The 18,774-nt window shown below is 35.4% G+C and overlaps 1 protein-coding gene across 6 annotated transcripts in view; it reads left to right on the plus strand.

Annotated features, from left to right (window-relative positions):
- Positions 1-18,774, plus strand: part of NIPBL (NIPBL cohesin loading factor) — a 163,928-nt gene that overhangs the window by 97,396 nt on the left and 47,758 nt on the right. For 4 of the 6 annotated variants that reach the window (XM_018070272.2, XM_018070271.2, XM_018070274.2 and 1 more), the window contains one exon: positions 11,085-12,623. The exons of 1 other annotated variant lie outside the window; for it this stretch is intronic. In XM_018070272.2, coding sequence (XP_017925761.1) covers positions 11,085-12,623 — 1,539 coding nt within the window. Of the gene's footprint in view, positions 1-8,523; positions 8,789-11,084; positions 12,624-18,774 lie in introns of those variants that run through there. One more of the 6 variants, XM_018070276.2, reaches the window with a different exon arrangement.

Raw genomic sequence — 18,774 nt, forward strand, 5'->3', positions numbered from 1 at the left:
AGAATCTTCATCATATTTTACCTGAGAACCATCTGGAAAAATGCACAGCAGCCTTCAAAGACTGAAACACACTTTCTGTTTTCTTGTGGCTTTCAGAAAATGTTGATCATTAGTTGTAAAGTTTGTTTACCATAATTACATAGCCATGGACAGACTCTTGATTTGTTTCTTTTGGGGAAAGGAGTGATTTTTATAGAATGTATTCTCTCCCCTTCCCCACTGATCAATAATCATCTTCCTGATCTTATGCTTCCCTCTTATCTGCATCCTCTGGCAGGTCTCAGTTCTTCCTGAGTTCCTACAATTGCTATAAATCACAGGTGCAAGAGTTGCTGCCTTATATTGGGATAAATGATCACTGTTTATTCACTCATGCTAAGTTGCCCCTGTGATAGACAGCAGCTCTTTTCACTTTGGCTGCTGAGCTTTCAACTGGGAGTGCATAGTATTCAGCAGAAAGATTTTTAGCAGTCTTGGGACAGATTTTCTGAAAAGCTGTTACCTTGGAGAAACACAGTTCTTACTTTTTGGTAATGCTTTTGCCGTTGCTTCTGAGTTTGTGCTATGTCTAGAAGTTGATACACACAGGGATTGTTCTAGTTAGAGCTGCAGGAGGCGTGGCTGCAGGAGGAAGTTTCTTCTATTGTTCCTGTGGGAATATGTCTGTTAGAAACATATTCAATAACTTCTAAATATGTCATTCATTTGTGCAAAGCTGCTTAGTGTATTTTTACAAAAGCCTGGCATTTTTTCATTTTAGTACATATATTGTAATTTCAGATAACTTTATGCCAAGAAAATGGTGTGGGTGTAGCAAGTGCTCTTTCTAATTAGAATGGGAATGTGTAGTGCCAGCTGATGAGCAAGCATTGCTCTAGAAACTTACTCGAGGTGCTAGCACATGCTAAAATCTGCATGGAAGCTTCTTTGCTGCTTTTGTAATCCAGGCATGGGAATGCATTTTACAGACACAGTTCATTTTTCTTTGTATACTCAAATTGTTTTCCATAAATAACTTTCAGTAGACTTGTACTCACAAGTTTTGATAGAAGATAAGTGGTCTCTTCTGTCCTTTTTTTTAGACATAAAATCTCTGTAGTACTGTGCTTCATCAAAGGTTTTCAAATGCTTTCTTTTTAACAGTAAGGCTTTGGTTGGACATGGCATGTTCTTTCTGGGGCTAGCAACCAGTAGCATGGTGGAACTGTTTCTTTCAGAGGAGAGGCAGAGATTTTCTGAGGGGGATTCTTGCTAAGAATTGTACAACTGCTACATTTGCCTAAGGCAATGCTAAGGTCTTTTTTTTTTTTTAATGCTGAAGTCCTCCAATTATGTTTGGTGGGAAATAGAGATTGGAACCTTTGGGTAATTATAGTGCTTTCTGTAATTAATCATTATTTTTCACAAAGCTGTTAAAATATTTAGCTTCCACCAAACAAAGTCTCTCATAGTGGAAGGGGAGGCAGTTTCTGTTTCAGAAGAGGAACTAACACAGGGTTTTGCAGAAGTGTCTTCTTTGAAAAGCAGCTTGCCTTTCTGATAAAGGAATATTTAGCACAAAAATCAATCATTCAAAATCTGACAGATTTGACCAAGTGTATGTCAGATATGCATAAGGAATTATTTTATAATACAAACTTTCTGCCTCATTTGGGTGCTTTTTGGAGCTATGTTTTTATAATTCTATCATTTTGGTCTATTTGGTTCTTGGGTTCAGTGAATTGTATGGTCTTTTCATCATAATGGAGAGTTGCAAATTTTAAAAAAGTTGGTTTCATCCTTGTCCTCTGTGTGGAAGGGTAGAAGTTCATCTCCTCTTCCTACTTTCTCCTTCAAGGAAATCTCTCTGTACTGGTTAATTTTAGAAGTAATTTGAAGTAATTTATCTGTATCTGTTAATGAAAGGAGTAGTTGGTGACTTTGGAAATCTAGGCATTTGGCACCACAAGGTACATTCCAATACATCTGTTATGTTTAACATCCTCAGTACTATTAATTAAGTCCATGGAACAAGACACACCTCAGATCTTCAGTTCCCATTGCCTCCCCCCCCCACAATGGCCTCTATACTCTGATTGGATACAAGATGTTTGTTAATCAATACTGGATCATATCTTCTCTTTTGAAAGAGTGTGTAGTGTTACAGATAGGTCTAGCTATTATTTATCAAGACTCAGATTATCTGAGTTGGAAAAAAAAGTGATTCAGAAGGGCTTAGACGGAAATGGATTATCTTTTTCCGCAACGGTTGGCAGGTGAACCATCTTCTGCTCTAGGTTCATTGTGATATTTTGATGATATAATTTCTTCAGAAAGGTAGTGGAACTTCATACACACTTCATTCTCTTCTAAGCACTACCAGTAGTCACATTTCCTGTACTACTTGGTGCCCTTGAAAGCTTTTGAAACAAGTAGAAGTCTGTATTCTGAACCAGTTTTGTTCTGTATTCTGAACCAGTTTTGTTCAACTTAACTGAAGTTGTGCTTTGTTCACACTCTGAAGTTGACTACTCCAAGAAAGTACAGGAAATTAGAAAATTTGTCCCAGGAATTTCTGTTCTTCTCAAGCATCTTTTTTTTCTTTTGAAATATGGGGATGTTGAGAAATTTCATTTTGATAACCTCAATTCTGTATTAACTTGTGCTTTACCACTGTTCAGATGCCAGTGGGTTATTTTTGTGTATAATTAAGTAGTTCAAAGTTAGTCACTCACTTTCAGACCAAATCTTTCCTAGAACATTACATAAAGTTCTTCTTGGTTTTCAAGATTCAGACCTGCTCCAGAATTAATTTTCAGATTCAAAGTTTATGCCTCGAGATCTTTTATGCTTTTCTAAAAACTCCAAACACTGTGAACCAAAAAGCTAAAAGGAGCTCTGAGTCTTTTAGAAGGGCAAAAGGGAAGATAACCTTGAAAATTACGTAAAACCCCAGAAAGTAACCCATCTTTTTTCAGATACTCTTTTTCAAATTGATTTAGTTTTTTATTTTATTCGGAGTTGCTACATTTTAATTTGAGCTCTTTCATACATAGAATTGTGTGGTCACTGTTAGATTTTAGGCTGCTTCAAAGACACTTTTGTGTAATACCGCTGTTTTAAAAGATTAAGGAGTTCTGCTTTTACTTGTAAAAAGCACTGTTCTTTGGGATTTTTGAGAAGAATAATGAAATCATTAATCACTAACCATTTCATTGGGAGGCTAATATTTTTTTTAAACTTAAAACATTAGAAGAATTTTCTTAATGAGACAAACCAACTTGTATGTGTGTGTTTTTCCCTATATATTTTATCCCTGAGGATCCATTTTACCCACTTCTTTGGAATCTTACTGTGGATTCTTTAAATTAGGAAGAAGTGAAGCTGTAATAACTTTATTTCCAATAATGGGATCAGTTAGGGGGCATTTGGATGCCTGCTGTGGGCCCTTCTTTTTTTTGGTTCGTTCCAAGCCCATAGCAGCAGACACACACATCCCAAGAGTGTGAATCTGCCGGAGCAAAACTCTCAAAACTACAGTTATAGGTAAGTAACCTTTTTCTCTTACCTTTTAAGTTCTTATCCAGCTCCTCTCCCTTTCTCTCCATTACCCATCTCCCCCATAAAGTTCCCCAAAGAGGAAGCTAGTAGAAGAACACTGTTAAGTATGGTTTGTTTACATCTAATTTTATGTAGCCAAAAATTAATGAAATGACAGAATGTATAATTATAACCAGTATATTAGCATTAATTTCCAAAAATATGTTATAGAGGGTTTATTTCCTTAAAAATGGAGCTAAAAGTTTAGCAATTTGTATAGTAATCTCACAGATTACAGTCACTAATACTAGAAAATGAAACGAGAGAGTGTGATAGATTGTGTGTCTGTGTAGTAGGACATTAGGTATCATGTTTTGTATATACAGGCTTTCATTGGGTCTGCATAGACATAATGGATGAAACTGATACCTCCTGTAGCTCTTCCAAGAAAAGCAGCTTTGCAGCCTCCAGTTCCTCTAGATAAGAGATTTCGTCTGTGTGTGTGTTCAGACATGTTTTAAGAAAAGTAAGGGGAAAGAAATTCCTCTTCTATTCAGAGGAATTGCAGTGAAATGTTGCAATGTTTCCATCTGTCTGGGAAAAGTTACTTCCTTTTACAGTTTTTATGAAGAATGAAAAACTAATTGAATGAAAAATACATTTGTTTAAAAAAAGGAAAGGCATGTGACAGCTCAGTTGGTTGGAGCATAGTGCTAATAATACCAAGGTTGTGGGTTTTATCCCCAAACGGGCCATTCACTCAAGAGTTGGACTTGATGATCCTTGTGGGTCCCTTCCAACTCAGAATATTCTGTGATTCTGTGATTGTAATAGTACTTTTATTTATACTCATGTGTAAAATGAAATCAAAATTCCCCCATTTATCCCAGGCTGTACTTTATGTAGGGTAATGCAGAAACCTGCTCTTGTAAGATGGTGTAGAAAATAACCAAAACGTAGCAGTTAGCAAGAATTCATCTTCTTCCCTCCCCCCCCAGTCTGTAGTGTGAACTAATACTGGAAAATTCAGTGTAACTTGCATGTTGTATATACGCTTGATTGTACCTGTTAGATGGATGACAGGATTTACCATATTACTTACCCAGTAATGACTTATATTCTGGGACAGTAATTTCTCTGTAGTGGATTTAAATCTTGATAAAGAAATGGCATGACTAATTAATAACTTTATTAAGAATTTAATCCCAGCATTTTCGTAGTTCATATTCGCTAAATTTTCCCTGACACCAACCTAAGAGGACATAGACTTCTTTTCATTGTCATGCAATATAAATCTTACTGTATCTAGTGAATTGAAGATATTTTTAATATCTTGATTTTGTGCAAGGTATGATGTCAGAACAAAATCAATATCTGGAATGGAGATTTCAAAGTCATTGCTTATTTCTGAAGTTTTCTGTTTATACTAATGAATTAAAAACTAATTGGATATGGTAGTGTAAGTGATACCTAAAGTAAGTAGTTTTCATTGTCTGATATTAGTGTGTTGCATTTTTCTTGTGAAATTAGGTGCTGCACTCCCTATTTCAAAGTAAGTGCACTTTAGTTTTTGCTCAGATATTTTGAGTTTACAGAACTATAATTCTGCACAAAGCAATCACATGGATAAAACCCAGCACTTATGTCAGAAGAATCTATCTCATAAGTAAATTAAAATAATATTGTTTGTAAAAGCAATATTAAATTCAGGGAGGTGAAGTTACAGCTTCCAATCTCTAAACAAGTGTAGATATTTGATTACACTTTTCTGCAGTTCAATTCTTGTTATTTCCTACTGTAATATTTCCTTTGTATTGCTATAGTTGACAGATAATAATGGATTACCAGACATCCTTAAGTAGAAAGATTAATAAAATCATGTATCATTCTGATACAATGACAGTGTTATTGCTATATTTAAGGAAACAAGCAAAACTTCAGAATCTTCATTTTGATAAAGTCTACTACACCCTAAGGCATGTTAGAGACCACTGTAACCCTTTTGTGTTTTGTCCTGAATGAGTTTAGACATCCCGCCTGATGGGCTTTCCTTTTTGTGCAGTGAACAAAAGTCTTTTTAACAGATTGCTAAAAATTAGAAGCTGTTCCTGTTCAGATTCTCAGAAATCCATTCCTTTGAACTGCAGAAGCTAGAAGCCCTCTGGATTCTTCCTTAGAGATTTTTGGAATTAGGTTCAGTTCTATGAGGCTTCCTATACCAGCTTCATGACTGTACTTTCTTGGTTTCTTCTGTAAGGGAGGAAACAGTGAGAATAAAATTTTTGACCTGTGTTTGCTGAGTCTCTCCTTCAAGGGGAGGAGCTTGTACTGTGGAAATCTCTTCTACTGATGGGAAGATTCTCTTTGGTTGTTCAATTCTTTTTTTATTGGAATAGGACTACGGGGGGAAGTCAGGTGAGAGCAAACTCTCATGGGTTTTGATGGTGTGTATTAGTGAAGGAGTAGAAAAGAATGGATATTTGCCCTCACTCCATTGAAGGGTCATCCATCAGTACCACTGAAGTAATTTTAAACCTTCCTTGTACACAGATTGGATTACTGTGGTCTACAGAGCACTGTTAGTTGGAGGGACAGGGCACTTACACAACTTTGAAGAGATCTGTGAAAAATAAGTAAGAAAAGAAAACAGTTGACAGTAAACAGAGGTTTGTTATTTGAACATACAGCTGAGTGTTGCCTGTTGAGAATTTCTAATCTTGATTATTAGCTTAAATAAGATAAACTTGTAATCGGGCCTCTGTCTGACTTGTCTCTGAGGTTGTTAAAAAGTAGATTTGACAACATACCATAACCTCTTAGGACTGGTATATTTGGTTTAAATGTATTAATTACTTATTTAAATCATTAAATAAGTGGTATTTCAAATGAATGAAGGCATATCCCAGTAATCTCTGAAGAGTGTTAAAGCTTTAAAAGTGTAAAACTCTTAGTTGTTATGCTTTACAAAAAGTAAGTTTGTATTTTCAATTGCCATCAAAAGGGTTCATCCAGAATTCAGCCTTAGAGGATCAAACTTATTTGTGGCTGTGAAGAGGAGTATGTTCACATTTAACCATCCTGGATATGAAGTCTACAACTGAATCCCTTGCAAAGTCTAAATGGGGAAGCAATAATTTTTCTATTATGTCTATTTTGAAGTCTATCAAACAGTATTAGTATAGTGAAGTGTTACTATTCTATTAAAATAAAGCTTAGCAACCATGCACATTTAACTTACCTTTTCACAGATACTTACAAAAAGCCATTTCAGTTTGCTAGGCCAAGCAGTTCTAGAGGCTTTTAGGCTATCATCCAATTATACTCAGTTGTTGAAAGGGTTTAATCTGGGACTTAGGGCAGTCATCAGGTTTGCAGGAAAGCAGTAACATAGGAGACTTCATCACTAATGGTGTTGTGGCTGCTGCTTTGGTAAGATGCCAGGTTGAATAAAAGAACAGAGGTATTTCTTTGATACAGCTCCCCTCATCCAGCTACTGCTTCTAACACTTCCTTGGCTTCCAAGCATATCTGTTTTCAGGATGGATGTTCTTCAGATCATGATTGACTCATAATTTCAGGAGAAAGGTATCTCAGGGTATCTGTGGCTATTCCTGTGCAATGCTTTTTTGCACAAAAGTTCCACAGTATTTAATTAAATTCTAAATCTGAAAGTATTCAGAATTTTAATATGCAGATATTTCCAAAGATGAAGGCCACAATTGTCTCCAGGAATACTGTTTCTAAGAGGAGAGGTAGGAGACAACCATTTGGAAATCCAGCTAATTTTTTTTATCCATGTCAAGCTTGTGGTTCCTGTAATGTTTTGTTTCTTGTACCACAGTGAATCATTTAATTTGATAGAACATCTGTACTACTTTTTAGTTTAAGCTAGCTTATGAGTTTCAAGGTACTACCTTTTGGTGAGCATGTTTCAATGTACAGAGAAAATCCTTGTGAATTTGTCAAGTCAAAAAGATGTATACATAGATTAACTGGGATCAGACTATGCTCTGAACTGTCATAAATTTGTTAAAGGAATTGGACAAAATGTTTTTGAGTGTATCTACATCCTCAGAGAGAGGTGGAGGAGTGAAAATGGTTTTGAAAAGAATCTGAAAAAAACAAACTTGCATACCTAATCTCTAGTATGGTCAGAAAACTCTTCTGTGGCTTACTACATATTCTTTTTATTATGAAAAGTAAAGACCAAAGCAAAAAGACCCTGATCACACTTCATTGGTCTCAAGAGCTTGTGAGCTTACATGTTTGGAACTGTGGCAAGCTTTGGATCTATGTCTGTAAGATTAGAAAGAAAGACATTAGTCTGGTATTTTGGAGAAGTCCTAGATTCCCATCATAAAAAGAAATTCTACAGTCTATGGAATGAAGTAGATGAAGCTTGGATACTGATGCCTTGAAAGATATAGAGTATATTCCAATGGATATTGTAGAAGTTCCAAAGGTCATCTGTTCCCCTTGGGTCTCGTGACTTAACAAAGTAGATGTATGCAAACTTGCATATATTTGACTGTAAAAGAGAAGATATGAAGACATCTGTTTCAGAGGTTAATTACTCTCTCCTCACCTCTCTGATTCTTACTCTCATATAGTTGCAAGTGAGTTCAAGATTTTATAAAGCCCTTGAAACCCAGTGGTATATTTCAGCTTTCAGATTTCTGCAGCTATCATGGCAACTTAAAAAGTTGTTATGCTCATTCAATGGAGTTTTTTCATTATGTTTGATGAAGATAGTGTTACTATGTATTCATCCTACCTTTTGTACCTTAGTTCAACCTGATATTTTCATATACTTGGGACAGCTTTTTTGTCCTGGATCCAAAATTCTCATAGAGGCAAAGCAGTAATGATCAAGTCTAGTTTTGAGGCTCACCTTCAAGATGCACTGGGAATAAGAAGAAATCTGAGTGATCTGTAACTGTCTGCAATCACCTTACCATCTAGGAAAATAAGGCTTTGAAGGTGTCCCTTTCTTCTCAGATAAGACGTCAAGTTACTAAAAGACCAGTGTTCTGTTGTCAAGAGAAATGAAGAAGGTGCATCAGAAGAACCATGTAGTTAGAGGGAATATGTATGCCAAGTTGTGATGTGATCATCTACTTGTGTGTTCTAACAATTTGACATTTTGGATGATGAAGAACAGCGGCATGTTGAGCCTGGTCACTTACAGAAGTCCAAGCAAGAAAATTGGTCCTACTTGAATTGTTTTGGTTGTTTAATCTTGGAGCCTTCAGCATGAGGGCTCTGAAAGGTGAGTTTTGGTTGATCCAACCATGGCTGTTTAAAGCATCACTGCTTGTGGCCATCTGCTCCTGTAGTAGGCATAAGAGAGGGAAGCATTTTCTTGCTCTTAACTGACTCATTCAGCCTGGTAGGTTAATGCAAACCACCTCCACTAGTGCCTTAAGGTGATGCATTGGACAATAAAAAGCACTTAGAAATATGAATGTGTGTTCCCTTCTGCTACAGGTGATAACCTCAGTTAAAGGAATGGGACAGATAATGAATAACAGTAATGTCTTAAAGACTTCTGTTAGATCCACCATCAGAGCTTTACAGGACTTTTTCAGTTTGGCTGGCATTTCTGGACAATAACAAAGCTGACCAACCTTCTCCTAAGAACACAAGTTTCTCAATTTATGTTTCAAAATTTAAAGAGTTTTAATTGAGAAATAAGGTAATGATGCGTGTGGATGTATGTATATTTGTTTTAATCAATAGTGTAGGGAATAAATCGGTGTAACTCCCCATATGAATCCAGCAGTTGCTGTAGTACAGAAGAAGCAAGAATCTCCATGCTAAAAAGCTGCACCTTTGATTTGCCAAATTTATTTTGCTTCACGTGTCTATCATAAAGTGGGCAGTCATTCCTACAGATTTTGTTTGAACTATGCTAAGTCCTTTATTTGCAGTTGACCAATTTCTGCATGGAGTTTACTGTATTCGTCTTTACTGTCTTCCAGCCATCAAATCTTGTAGAAAATTATGAGGTTCTAGGAAGTTAGAGGTATCCAAATAGATTTGAGGATGAAAAATATGGTGAAAAAAGCCTATTCATGTCACTGGAATTTACCATGTTACTACTTGTTATTATGTCCTAATTTTAATTTTGGAGATGATCCTTCAAAGTTTCAATTATTCTAAGTAAGAATCTTCTAAAAATTTAGAAGAAATTAGAAGTCATATGTTATAATTCTGGTTTACAATTCCAGAGGAGTATTTGTTTTTTTTCATTGGCATTTATTTCCTTATTTCTTTGTTGCATCCTCCTTGCCGCTCATTTTCCTACTCTGAAAAAGAAAACTGTTTTGTTGCATCTGGTGTTAAGGCACCACAAATCTAGGCACAAAGTATATTATTTTTCTTACGTTGTACTTGTGATCTAGGCATTTTGACAATAGATCTATGTTTAATCATTCCTTACCCTTGAAATAATATTCCCTGATTACAGGGAAAGTAATTTTTTTTGACAAATTACACAGTGATAGTTGATAAATGAGAATACAAGCCTTTGTGCAGGTAGGGCTTTTAGTTTTCATGGCAGAAATTAATTTTAGTTTAGAGTTCCATGTTGGTTGAGTAGAGTATACTCTTTTGGATACTTCCATGTGCTTCTCCTCTCTATGAATATGAATTCTACCAAATTACAGCGTGTATGGTTGGCTCACTTTATTTTTCTGTATTCTCCTCCTAGCGATTTTTTTAGTGTAAACTGAAAGGCTTATTGCAGAGTCAGGCTTTTGACAGAAAATTATCACTGAACTTTTTATTTCATCTATGAAAAGCATTATGATTGCAAAGAGAAAACACTCAACTTTTTAAGTGTATAGTGGCCCCCCACCTTATTTGTATGTGTTCAGGTATAGACTCCAACCCTTGATGTACTGCTTTGCTTCAGGAAGAAGCATGAAGTGGTGGAGTTACTTTATCAGTTTTGTTCGTTGTTTGTGTGATCCCTGGCTAAAATATGTGTGAAGTCCGACTGATGCACTGAACAAAGGAAGAAAGGCCTCTGTCTTAGTCATTGCAGATCCTTCCTTAGTACATATATGATGAAGAAGGTTGAATCTGCAGAAGATAAATAGTAGTATCCTGAAAAAGTAGTTGTAGAGGTGCATGTTAACTTTGTCTTTTCAGAATTTTTCTGCTTCAGTGTAATTGAGTACTTTGAGGGCTTTTTTAAATGTTTTGTTTTGTTTTGTTTTATTTTGGGGGTTTTTTTGGTCTTTATGTATTGCAGCTGCTTTATTAGGTGGTTCTCTTGAGAATTACACAGAGTCTTTGATTTTATATGTTTTGAGGGTAGTTCTTTCGAATGATTAATTGGCATCTGTGGTAGACTGAAAATGAATGATAGTCTGAATATATTAAAAAGAATTAGCTAGAGAAGTCCAATTCTTGTGTTCAAATTCAGTGGATTTTGGTGTGTGTGCATATACATACTGAGGAGGATTCACTGGTGGGAGTGGAGGGGAATGGACATTCTTGCTTGGACATTTATCAGTCTTTACATGTAATTTGTGATCTTTTTCTCTTTTAACTTGCAGATAAGCCTCTGAAGAAGCGAAAACAAGAAAACAAACCGCCAGAGGCTGGAGGTGCTACTGGAGGAAATAGAGCAGCTTCTCAGGAGACAGGTTCTGCAGGAAATGGGGCAAGACCTGCCTTGATGGTTAGTATTGATCTACAGCAAGCAGGAAGAGCAGACTCTCAGGCAACAGTAACTCAGGATTTGGACACCATCAAAAAACCTGAAGAAATTAAGCAGTATAATGATGGGTTTGTGTCTGTTCCCCAAGAAGACCCTGTTGGAGTTCTTAAATTTAAACCTGAAAACCATCCAGAAATTTTTAGGAAAAAGTCAGATTTTGAAGGTCAAAAGACAGATGTCCAGCAAAATGAAAACAGACAAATGGAATTTCAGCAAAATGAGAGCAGACGGTTGGAAAGTAAACTCAACGAGAGCAAACAGTTAGAAGTGAAACATGAAAGCAAGCATGAAAGCAGACAAATGGAAGTGAAACAAAATGAGAACAGACAGACAGAATCAAAACAAAATGAGAGCAGACAAATGGAGATGAAACAAAATGAGGGAAAACAAAATAATGGCAAACAGGAGATTCGACAGAGGCCAGAGACGCCAAAACAGAAGAGTGAAGGCAGACCTGAAACACCTAAACAGAAGAGTGAAGGGAGACCTGAAACGCCAAAACACAGACATGATAATAGGAGGGACTCCAGTAAACCGTTGTCAGACAAGAAAATTGAAATATCTAGGCACAAACTAGATATGAAATCTGATCCTTCAAGGCTAAAACCTGAAAGTAGATCTGATCCAACAAAACAAAGGCCTGATGGGCGTTCAGTTTCTGATACACCAAGGCGTGACCATGATAGCCTTAAACAAAGATCTGAGGACAGGGGGGACTCAGAGAAATACAGAGGAGATCCATCCAAGATTAGAAGGCCTGAATATTTGAGATCCTCGAACAAAAATGAACATGACTCTAAGCATGGTATTAAATCTGATGGTTCAAAACCTGAGAAATTTGAAAGGAAATATAGGCATGAGTCTGGTGAGTCAAGGGAAAGGTTTTCTTCTGGGGATCAGAAATCAAGACCTGACAGCCCTCGTATTAAACAGGAAGGTAAAGGAGATTCTGGTAAATCAAGACCTGATAAACCTGGTTTTAAGTCACCCAACAGCAAGGATGAACGAAGGACAGATGGTAATAAGAGTAAAGTAGATAGTAATAAAGCACACGGTGACAATAAAGCAGAGTTTCCCAGTTATTTGTTGGGGGGAAGATCCGGCGCATTGAAACATTTTGTCATTCCAAAAATCAAGCGTGATAAAGATGGCAATGTTACTCAGGAGTCAAGGAAAACTGAATTTAGAGGTGAACAGAAGGACAAAGTAGAGAAGATTGGGCTAGTTGAAGATCTAAATAAAGGAGCTAAACCTGTAGTTGTCCTTCAAAAGCTTTCTTTGGATGATGTGCAGAAATTTATTAAGGACAGAGAAGATAAATCAAGGGGCTCTTGTTTTAAACCTAACAAGAACAAGTCATCCAAATCTAATAAAGGTAAGAATTTTTTATATTAATTGCATTATATCTTTTCACTTGTGTTCTTGTATATTTTCTACTTCTATTGTTAGAAATTAAATGCAAACATTTCATAGCTAGTTTATATGCTTGCTTACATGGTGATTTTGGGGAATAAAGTAAAACTAATCTAAGGACTTGTCATTATTGGAAGTCTTCCTACACATGTAGCTGAAATGATTTATTTACTTCAGTGCAAGTTCCTAATGTGGCAACACTTAAATGATCTTAAGCTGTATTTCAGCTGCATTAGTTTAACCTGGTAATTTATACAGTGAAGTGTAACTGCTGTATGTACAATTTTAGCTGATTTAAGTGTGTCTGTGTGAGGAACTGGCACTACTCTAACTAAACAGTGTAGCTGGAGTGGTGGGAAATAATGTGTTTGCAAGCCCTAAGATTCTTTCATATTTTTGATTTGAAGTGAAATGGGTTTTTCCAAGGCATGTTTTGACATGATGCCATAAGAACATAGTTGCAAAGTCCCATCTACCTCTTCTCTATAAATACTATAAATACAAATTCACTGAGGAGTTTCTATACTTGGGACCACTGAGAGTAAGCTTACAAAAACATTCTGTCTGTAAGAGAATTCAGGCATCGCTGTCTCTAGGATCCACTATACTCAGAAAGAAGAAAGCCAAACAATTGGCTGACATTTTCAAATTGATAATATGGACAGGAAATAATTCAGAGTAGTTTGTAGGTTTGATATTTGGCTGATAGTCTCTTCTGCAGATTTAACACTTTTTAAAATAAGATTACTTTTCTTCTTGGTACTTTAACTTTGGCTTCTTTGGTTTCAGGCTGAAGTAGATCACTTCACATTGTGAAATAAATGTTACTAACTGGTCAGGTTTCCTTTTCTTAAATGTTTAACTTTTAAAGAATTTAGATTTATTATATAGTTATTTTTGTAGAGTTGTCATGTCTCAAAATAGACAAATCAAATACTAGATGAGAAATTTACAGCTGTATGCAGGATGACTTATGAATGCAGGTATATAATGAATTCAAGATTAAAATATTTTCTTACATAGCTGATCTGGTAAGAAATTATGTAGAAATCATCTATGTTAATCTGTAACTATTTCATGTGCACCTATACAAGGGTGTTGTCTATATAATGCGTTTATTGTGCTATGCCTGTGTTCTATCTACTAATCTGTTTATATTAGCTCTTAAAGACTTAATAATAATTCATTACATGTATTGCTTGTTTGTAAAATATTAGCCTCCTTGTTAGGGATTTCTCTTTATCCTGGAAATATTAATATTGTCCCTGTCCCTTTTTGAGATTCAAAACAGGCAAAATTTTCATTTCTAGTAATAGGGATCTGGAGTTGGTCATAAGATTATGACATCTTTGTTGTCAGTTTAATCAGAAGATTCCAGATGAAACCTTTTTGTGTTCTTTATAGAGAATGCTAAAAACTTACTGATGGAACTCAGCTCTAGTCTCAGTAGGATAGATTTTGAATTCACACAATTCTATGTGCAGAAAATCAGTTGCTTTCTGAAATGTTTCTGAATTACTTTTTTTTTGTAGTCTGTATTATATGTGGTTATATATCTAGAATGTTTTAGTAATGTGTAAAGGTTTTAATGACTTTTGATGTAATTCTAGTAGCTATCACATGTGACCGATGCATTAATTATAAAGTCAAGTTTTTAACTTCTCTGCAATGTTTTTCTGCATTTTTTTGCTTTCTGAAGTCATCTATTTCTTGCATAGTGTCAAATAACTTGGGACATATTTTCCAGGGGAAAAGTTGTTTGAATCTGATATGAGTCTTTTTGCTATTGTATACAGAATAAGGTTCTTGCAATGATACTAGAAATAAGTTTCATGGAAAGGATAACATTGTAACTGTTTTTATCTTAAAAATCACCTTTTGATTGTCAGCAGGCAGATTTTGGAGAAAGTGTCTTTGAACTTCAGATTTTTCATGTGTATATTCAGTTTTGTATTTTAACTTCCTGGTAACTCACTTTCTAGGATACGTTATGCTAAATAACCAGGTGAACTCCAGTCTTTGAAAAGGTACATAATTTATAGAGGTGTCTCTTCATAAGCCAAAGTCTGTTTGTCAACAGCTGACTGATACAGAAATATTAATGCCATTGCCAAAATGCCCTTACTCCAATTGAGAGAAATAGTGTTCACAGTTCTGGTCAGTGCCATTTTTAGTTATAATCTTTTTAATACACTAGAAACTGTAGTTTTCATAAACCTTCTTTTAGTTCATCCTGTATTACTTACTAGATTGTAGCAATTCTTTTCTAGTATTGCCTTTTAGCATCACTATTCCACTTCTCACATGCCTCTTATTCCATGTAGCTTAGTATATTTTACTTTATCTTATTTCACTTCCTTTGTGTTTCTTGTCCTTTCTTTTTTGCTTTCTCATCCATCCCTTCCCCAAGAAAATGTCTTCTCATGACTTTGTCATTGGTGTGATTTATCTGAAATCTAGTTTAAAATAGGATTGTTCAGCTAGTTCAAAACACCATTTAGATAGTCATTCTGTCTTAAGGGACTAATCCTCATTCCTTATAAAACTCAGTAAAATTGACATGTTTTAAGCTACAATTGATTCTTTGCAAAGTGAAAGTCTATACAACTTTTTGCATGGTTTCAGTAAATTTTAGATTTGAAAATTATACCTTTATTTTCACATGTGGATAAACCATTCATTGTACTTCAAAAAGACAAAGTAGTATTCTCACCAAATTTTATAGAGATGTTTGAAATTTTGTCAAGTTACGAACGAGAGGGATAGCCGCAATATGTGACTGTTAATATCGAATCAACCCAACAGTCCTTTTTGTCATTTAAAAGGAAGAAGTTACCTTTTTCTCTCTTTCTCTCCTGATTTTTGAGCTTTTTCTGAAAGATTCACGCTATACATCAGAGGAAAGTTACAGAGTTTTTTTTCATAGTATTTTGCTAAGTCTTTGTGGCCTGTTTTGTCCAGGTCAGAATGAACATTTTTTTGTCTGATTTTAACATCTGTGAATGCCTTTTATCTTGGTTTTAATGCAAATGTGTGTCGTTGTGGGATCCATGAAACTTTTCCCTTTGAGTTTGTGCCTGCAATGAGGAGGTCATGTTTGCTATCCTTTCTTTTCAGAGCTTCAGCGAATACCTTCTCTGCTGCTTTTTTAGAGCTATGCTGATCAGCTGTGTTGGGATGGGAGCTGATAACAGTTTCACGGTTACTGCATTCTGAACAAGACAAATTTTCCTTTGTTAAAGTATGAAACACACATGAGTAATGAGAGAAACTGTAACTGTCTGTGTAAGGAGATGTCTGACTAAGTTTATAATATGTTTGAAGGATTGTCTTTCCAAAAGAAGCACCTTTTGAGTCTTCCAATATCACCTAAAAGAGTTCAGCTTTTTAAGAAAAAAAAAAAGAAATTCTGATCTGAATGCCTACTCCTCCATTGTGTAGATTGTTATGGGATTTCATTATCTGTACAACACAGAACTGAAAATGTAGGATTTCGTTGCTCACTGCAAGTCTTTCTAAATATACTATGTTCTCTGCTGCTCTGATCTAAAATTTGAGTGAAGATTTGCCGTTTCTTCAAAGGTGCTCTTCATACATACTCTTTACAGGATCAGCTAAAAATTTTACTGATTAATCATCTTCATGTCATTAAAACAATGCCTATGAATTTTTTCTGTGTTCTGTGCTTATGTGGTTTGTTGGTTTGTTTGTTTGGTTTTAATTCCAAGTAACTTTTTCAGAACCTATAGTAACTATAATTTAGAATTTGTATAATATGATGGTCCATCTTTGAGTTCTAGCTGGAAATAGTCTTACTTGTAAAACAGAGCAATCAATTAGGTCATTTTCTTCTAGTAGTAGCTACAAGAAAGGGAATCTTTCAGGATAAAAAGCTGTATACAGATTGTGTGGGCTTGTTTGAGTGAACTTGTGATGCCTCTCATGGATTTATAGTTAGCACAGCAGAACTACTTAAAAATACTCTATGGTACAAATGAAAACTGTGGGCAGAAAGGGAGTATCGGTTTTAAATATTGTTTAAATCCTTCACGTGTAGGATTTCTATAAGGACAAAACTGGCTTATGGATGTTAACGCATTGAATTTTAGGGTTCACTCAAATTCATTTCCAAAATAACAATTTCTTAATGCTGAAACAGAGACACTGAAATCAGTGGGACTACAGGGAAGTAACTGGAGTAAAAACATATTTCCATTGGGAAGGAGAAGACTGGAACTCAGTTTGTTTCCCACAAGTTATGCTTTTGCAAAGATTAGAATTGTGAAAATACACAATTCCATAAATCTGAATTTGAAATCACTCTTTTGGAGTTACTGGTAACAGTTGCATTTGCATATGTCAAGAGTAATACCTGCTGACTATCTTGCATGTGCATGCACCACCATGTGGATCAAGCAGGCAATAACTTTCTCCGAAACAGCAGGATGTTTATAATGATTCTTCTCAGCTCAAATCTTTAAACATTCTTCAAATTCAAATTTAATTGTAATTGTAGTGAAGCAGCTATGACTTTCATAAGAATTCTACAGTCTGTTTTTACTTCTTTTACTTCTACTGTTTTTTGTCTTTTCTGAGATATTAGGGACTACCTCCTCTCGTCTTAGCTAGACTGGAAGAGGAACTGACTGACCTGTGTGCCATTAGAAGTATTTCAAGATACGTTGGGTCTGCAGAGGATCCATTTTAATATACTGTTTGTTCATTTTGCCCTGATTGTTTGTTTTCCCTTTCTGGAATAAAAGGTTCGTGGTTTGAAAAGTATTCCAGACATTGTTTAGTTAAAAACCAACACTAAACTATATATAACTTACTTAGGAAGATCTCATTTCTCTAGCATGCTTTGCACAAGAATGGTTTGTTCCTACGTGCAGGGAATATTAAGGTATGGTGTGTCCATCCCATCCCAGAAAGTAGCTGGGATTTGTATGAACATTGTACATACCCTCTGGAGCCTTCGTTTTTGGTGCTAGTGTTTCAGAAGTGGATGTTGGATAAACTGGTATTGGTACACAGCAGGAATTCAGCTGTTGCACACTGGAGTAATTTCTTGTGTTGGTCTGTTACTGGTGATATAGGTGACATTTTCAACACAGGGCTTTGCGTGGTGGCTGCTTTCCTAATTTTTTCCTACTTTAGACTTTGCCACTAAGGTAAATAATTTGATTGTTACTCCTACAGTTATTATTAAGTTTTCTCTGGATAGTAAGAATGAACCTCGAATATGTCACATCGAGTTCTTAGTGGCAACAATAAACCTGACCAAACCCACTAATTTGACTGTACTTTCATTCATCTGAAATGCAATTCCAGATGTTTACAGATTTAGGAGTGCTTTGTCTGTTTGAGATTTAGGAGTGCGTTGTTTAATTAGTTCATTTTTGAAAAATTACTTTGGCACACATAAAAGATACACATTTATTACCTAATTTGTCAGAACAATTTCTTGAAAGTCTGAAACTGCCTTTGGTTCATAGATGTGGATACTTATTTGAGTTCCTCTTGCTTCTGGGAATTGATAAGGCTATTTTGCATAATTTTTGCAACTGTGCATTGCAATATGTAAAAATGTGGGCCAGCAATTTATCTGATGTCAATTACAATATCCAACACAGACCTGTTCATGTTTCTAAGGATCTAAATGTGCTTGTTAATCTTGGCTTATGTGCAGGGATATGTGCTTGAAATTTTTGGTTAGAATTTTCTTCTGAACAAAGGGTAAATTTGACCAAAAACAAATAGAGGAGAACCTAACATTTGCTTCTAGTAAATTACCTTTTCTGTTGCTCTGTGACAGCTGTTTTAGCTGACGGTTTTCGTGTAAGAAAATTTAACCTGTTTACTTGAAATTTGGAGGTTATTTTTACTCCATGGGAACATTACCAACAAACAGGAAAGAAGAGGGTGAAATGTTTTTTTCCTTCAAATTAGTGAACTGTTGTTTGCGTTGAATAACTTTTCCTTAAATATATGTACTGTTTCATTAACTTCTGAGGAATTTTACTGTTAGTATTTTACAGTTAAAGCCAAAACCAGCAATCTTTTATTGTTGTTGCTTATGTAATTCAGTTACTTTGAAGAAGCAAAACAAGTAG

The sequence above is a fragment of the Manacus vitellinus genome, unplaced genomic scaffold (assembly GCF_001715985.3).
Source record: "Manacus vitellinus isolate BGI_N305 unplaced genomic scaffold, ASM171598v3 scaffold_18_pilon, whole genome shotgun sequence".
NCBI classification, from domain to species: domain Eukaryota; kingdom Metazoa; phylum Chordata; class Aves; order Passeriformes; family Pipridae; genus Manacus; species Manacus vitellinus.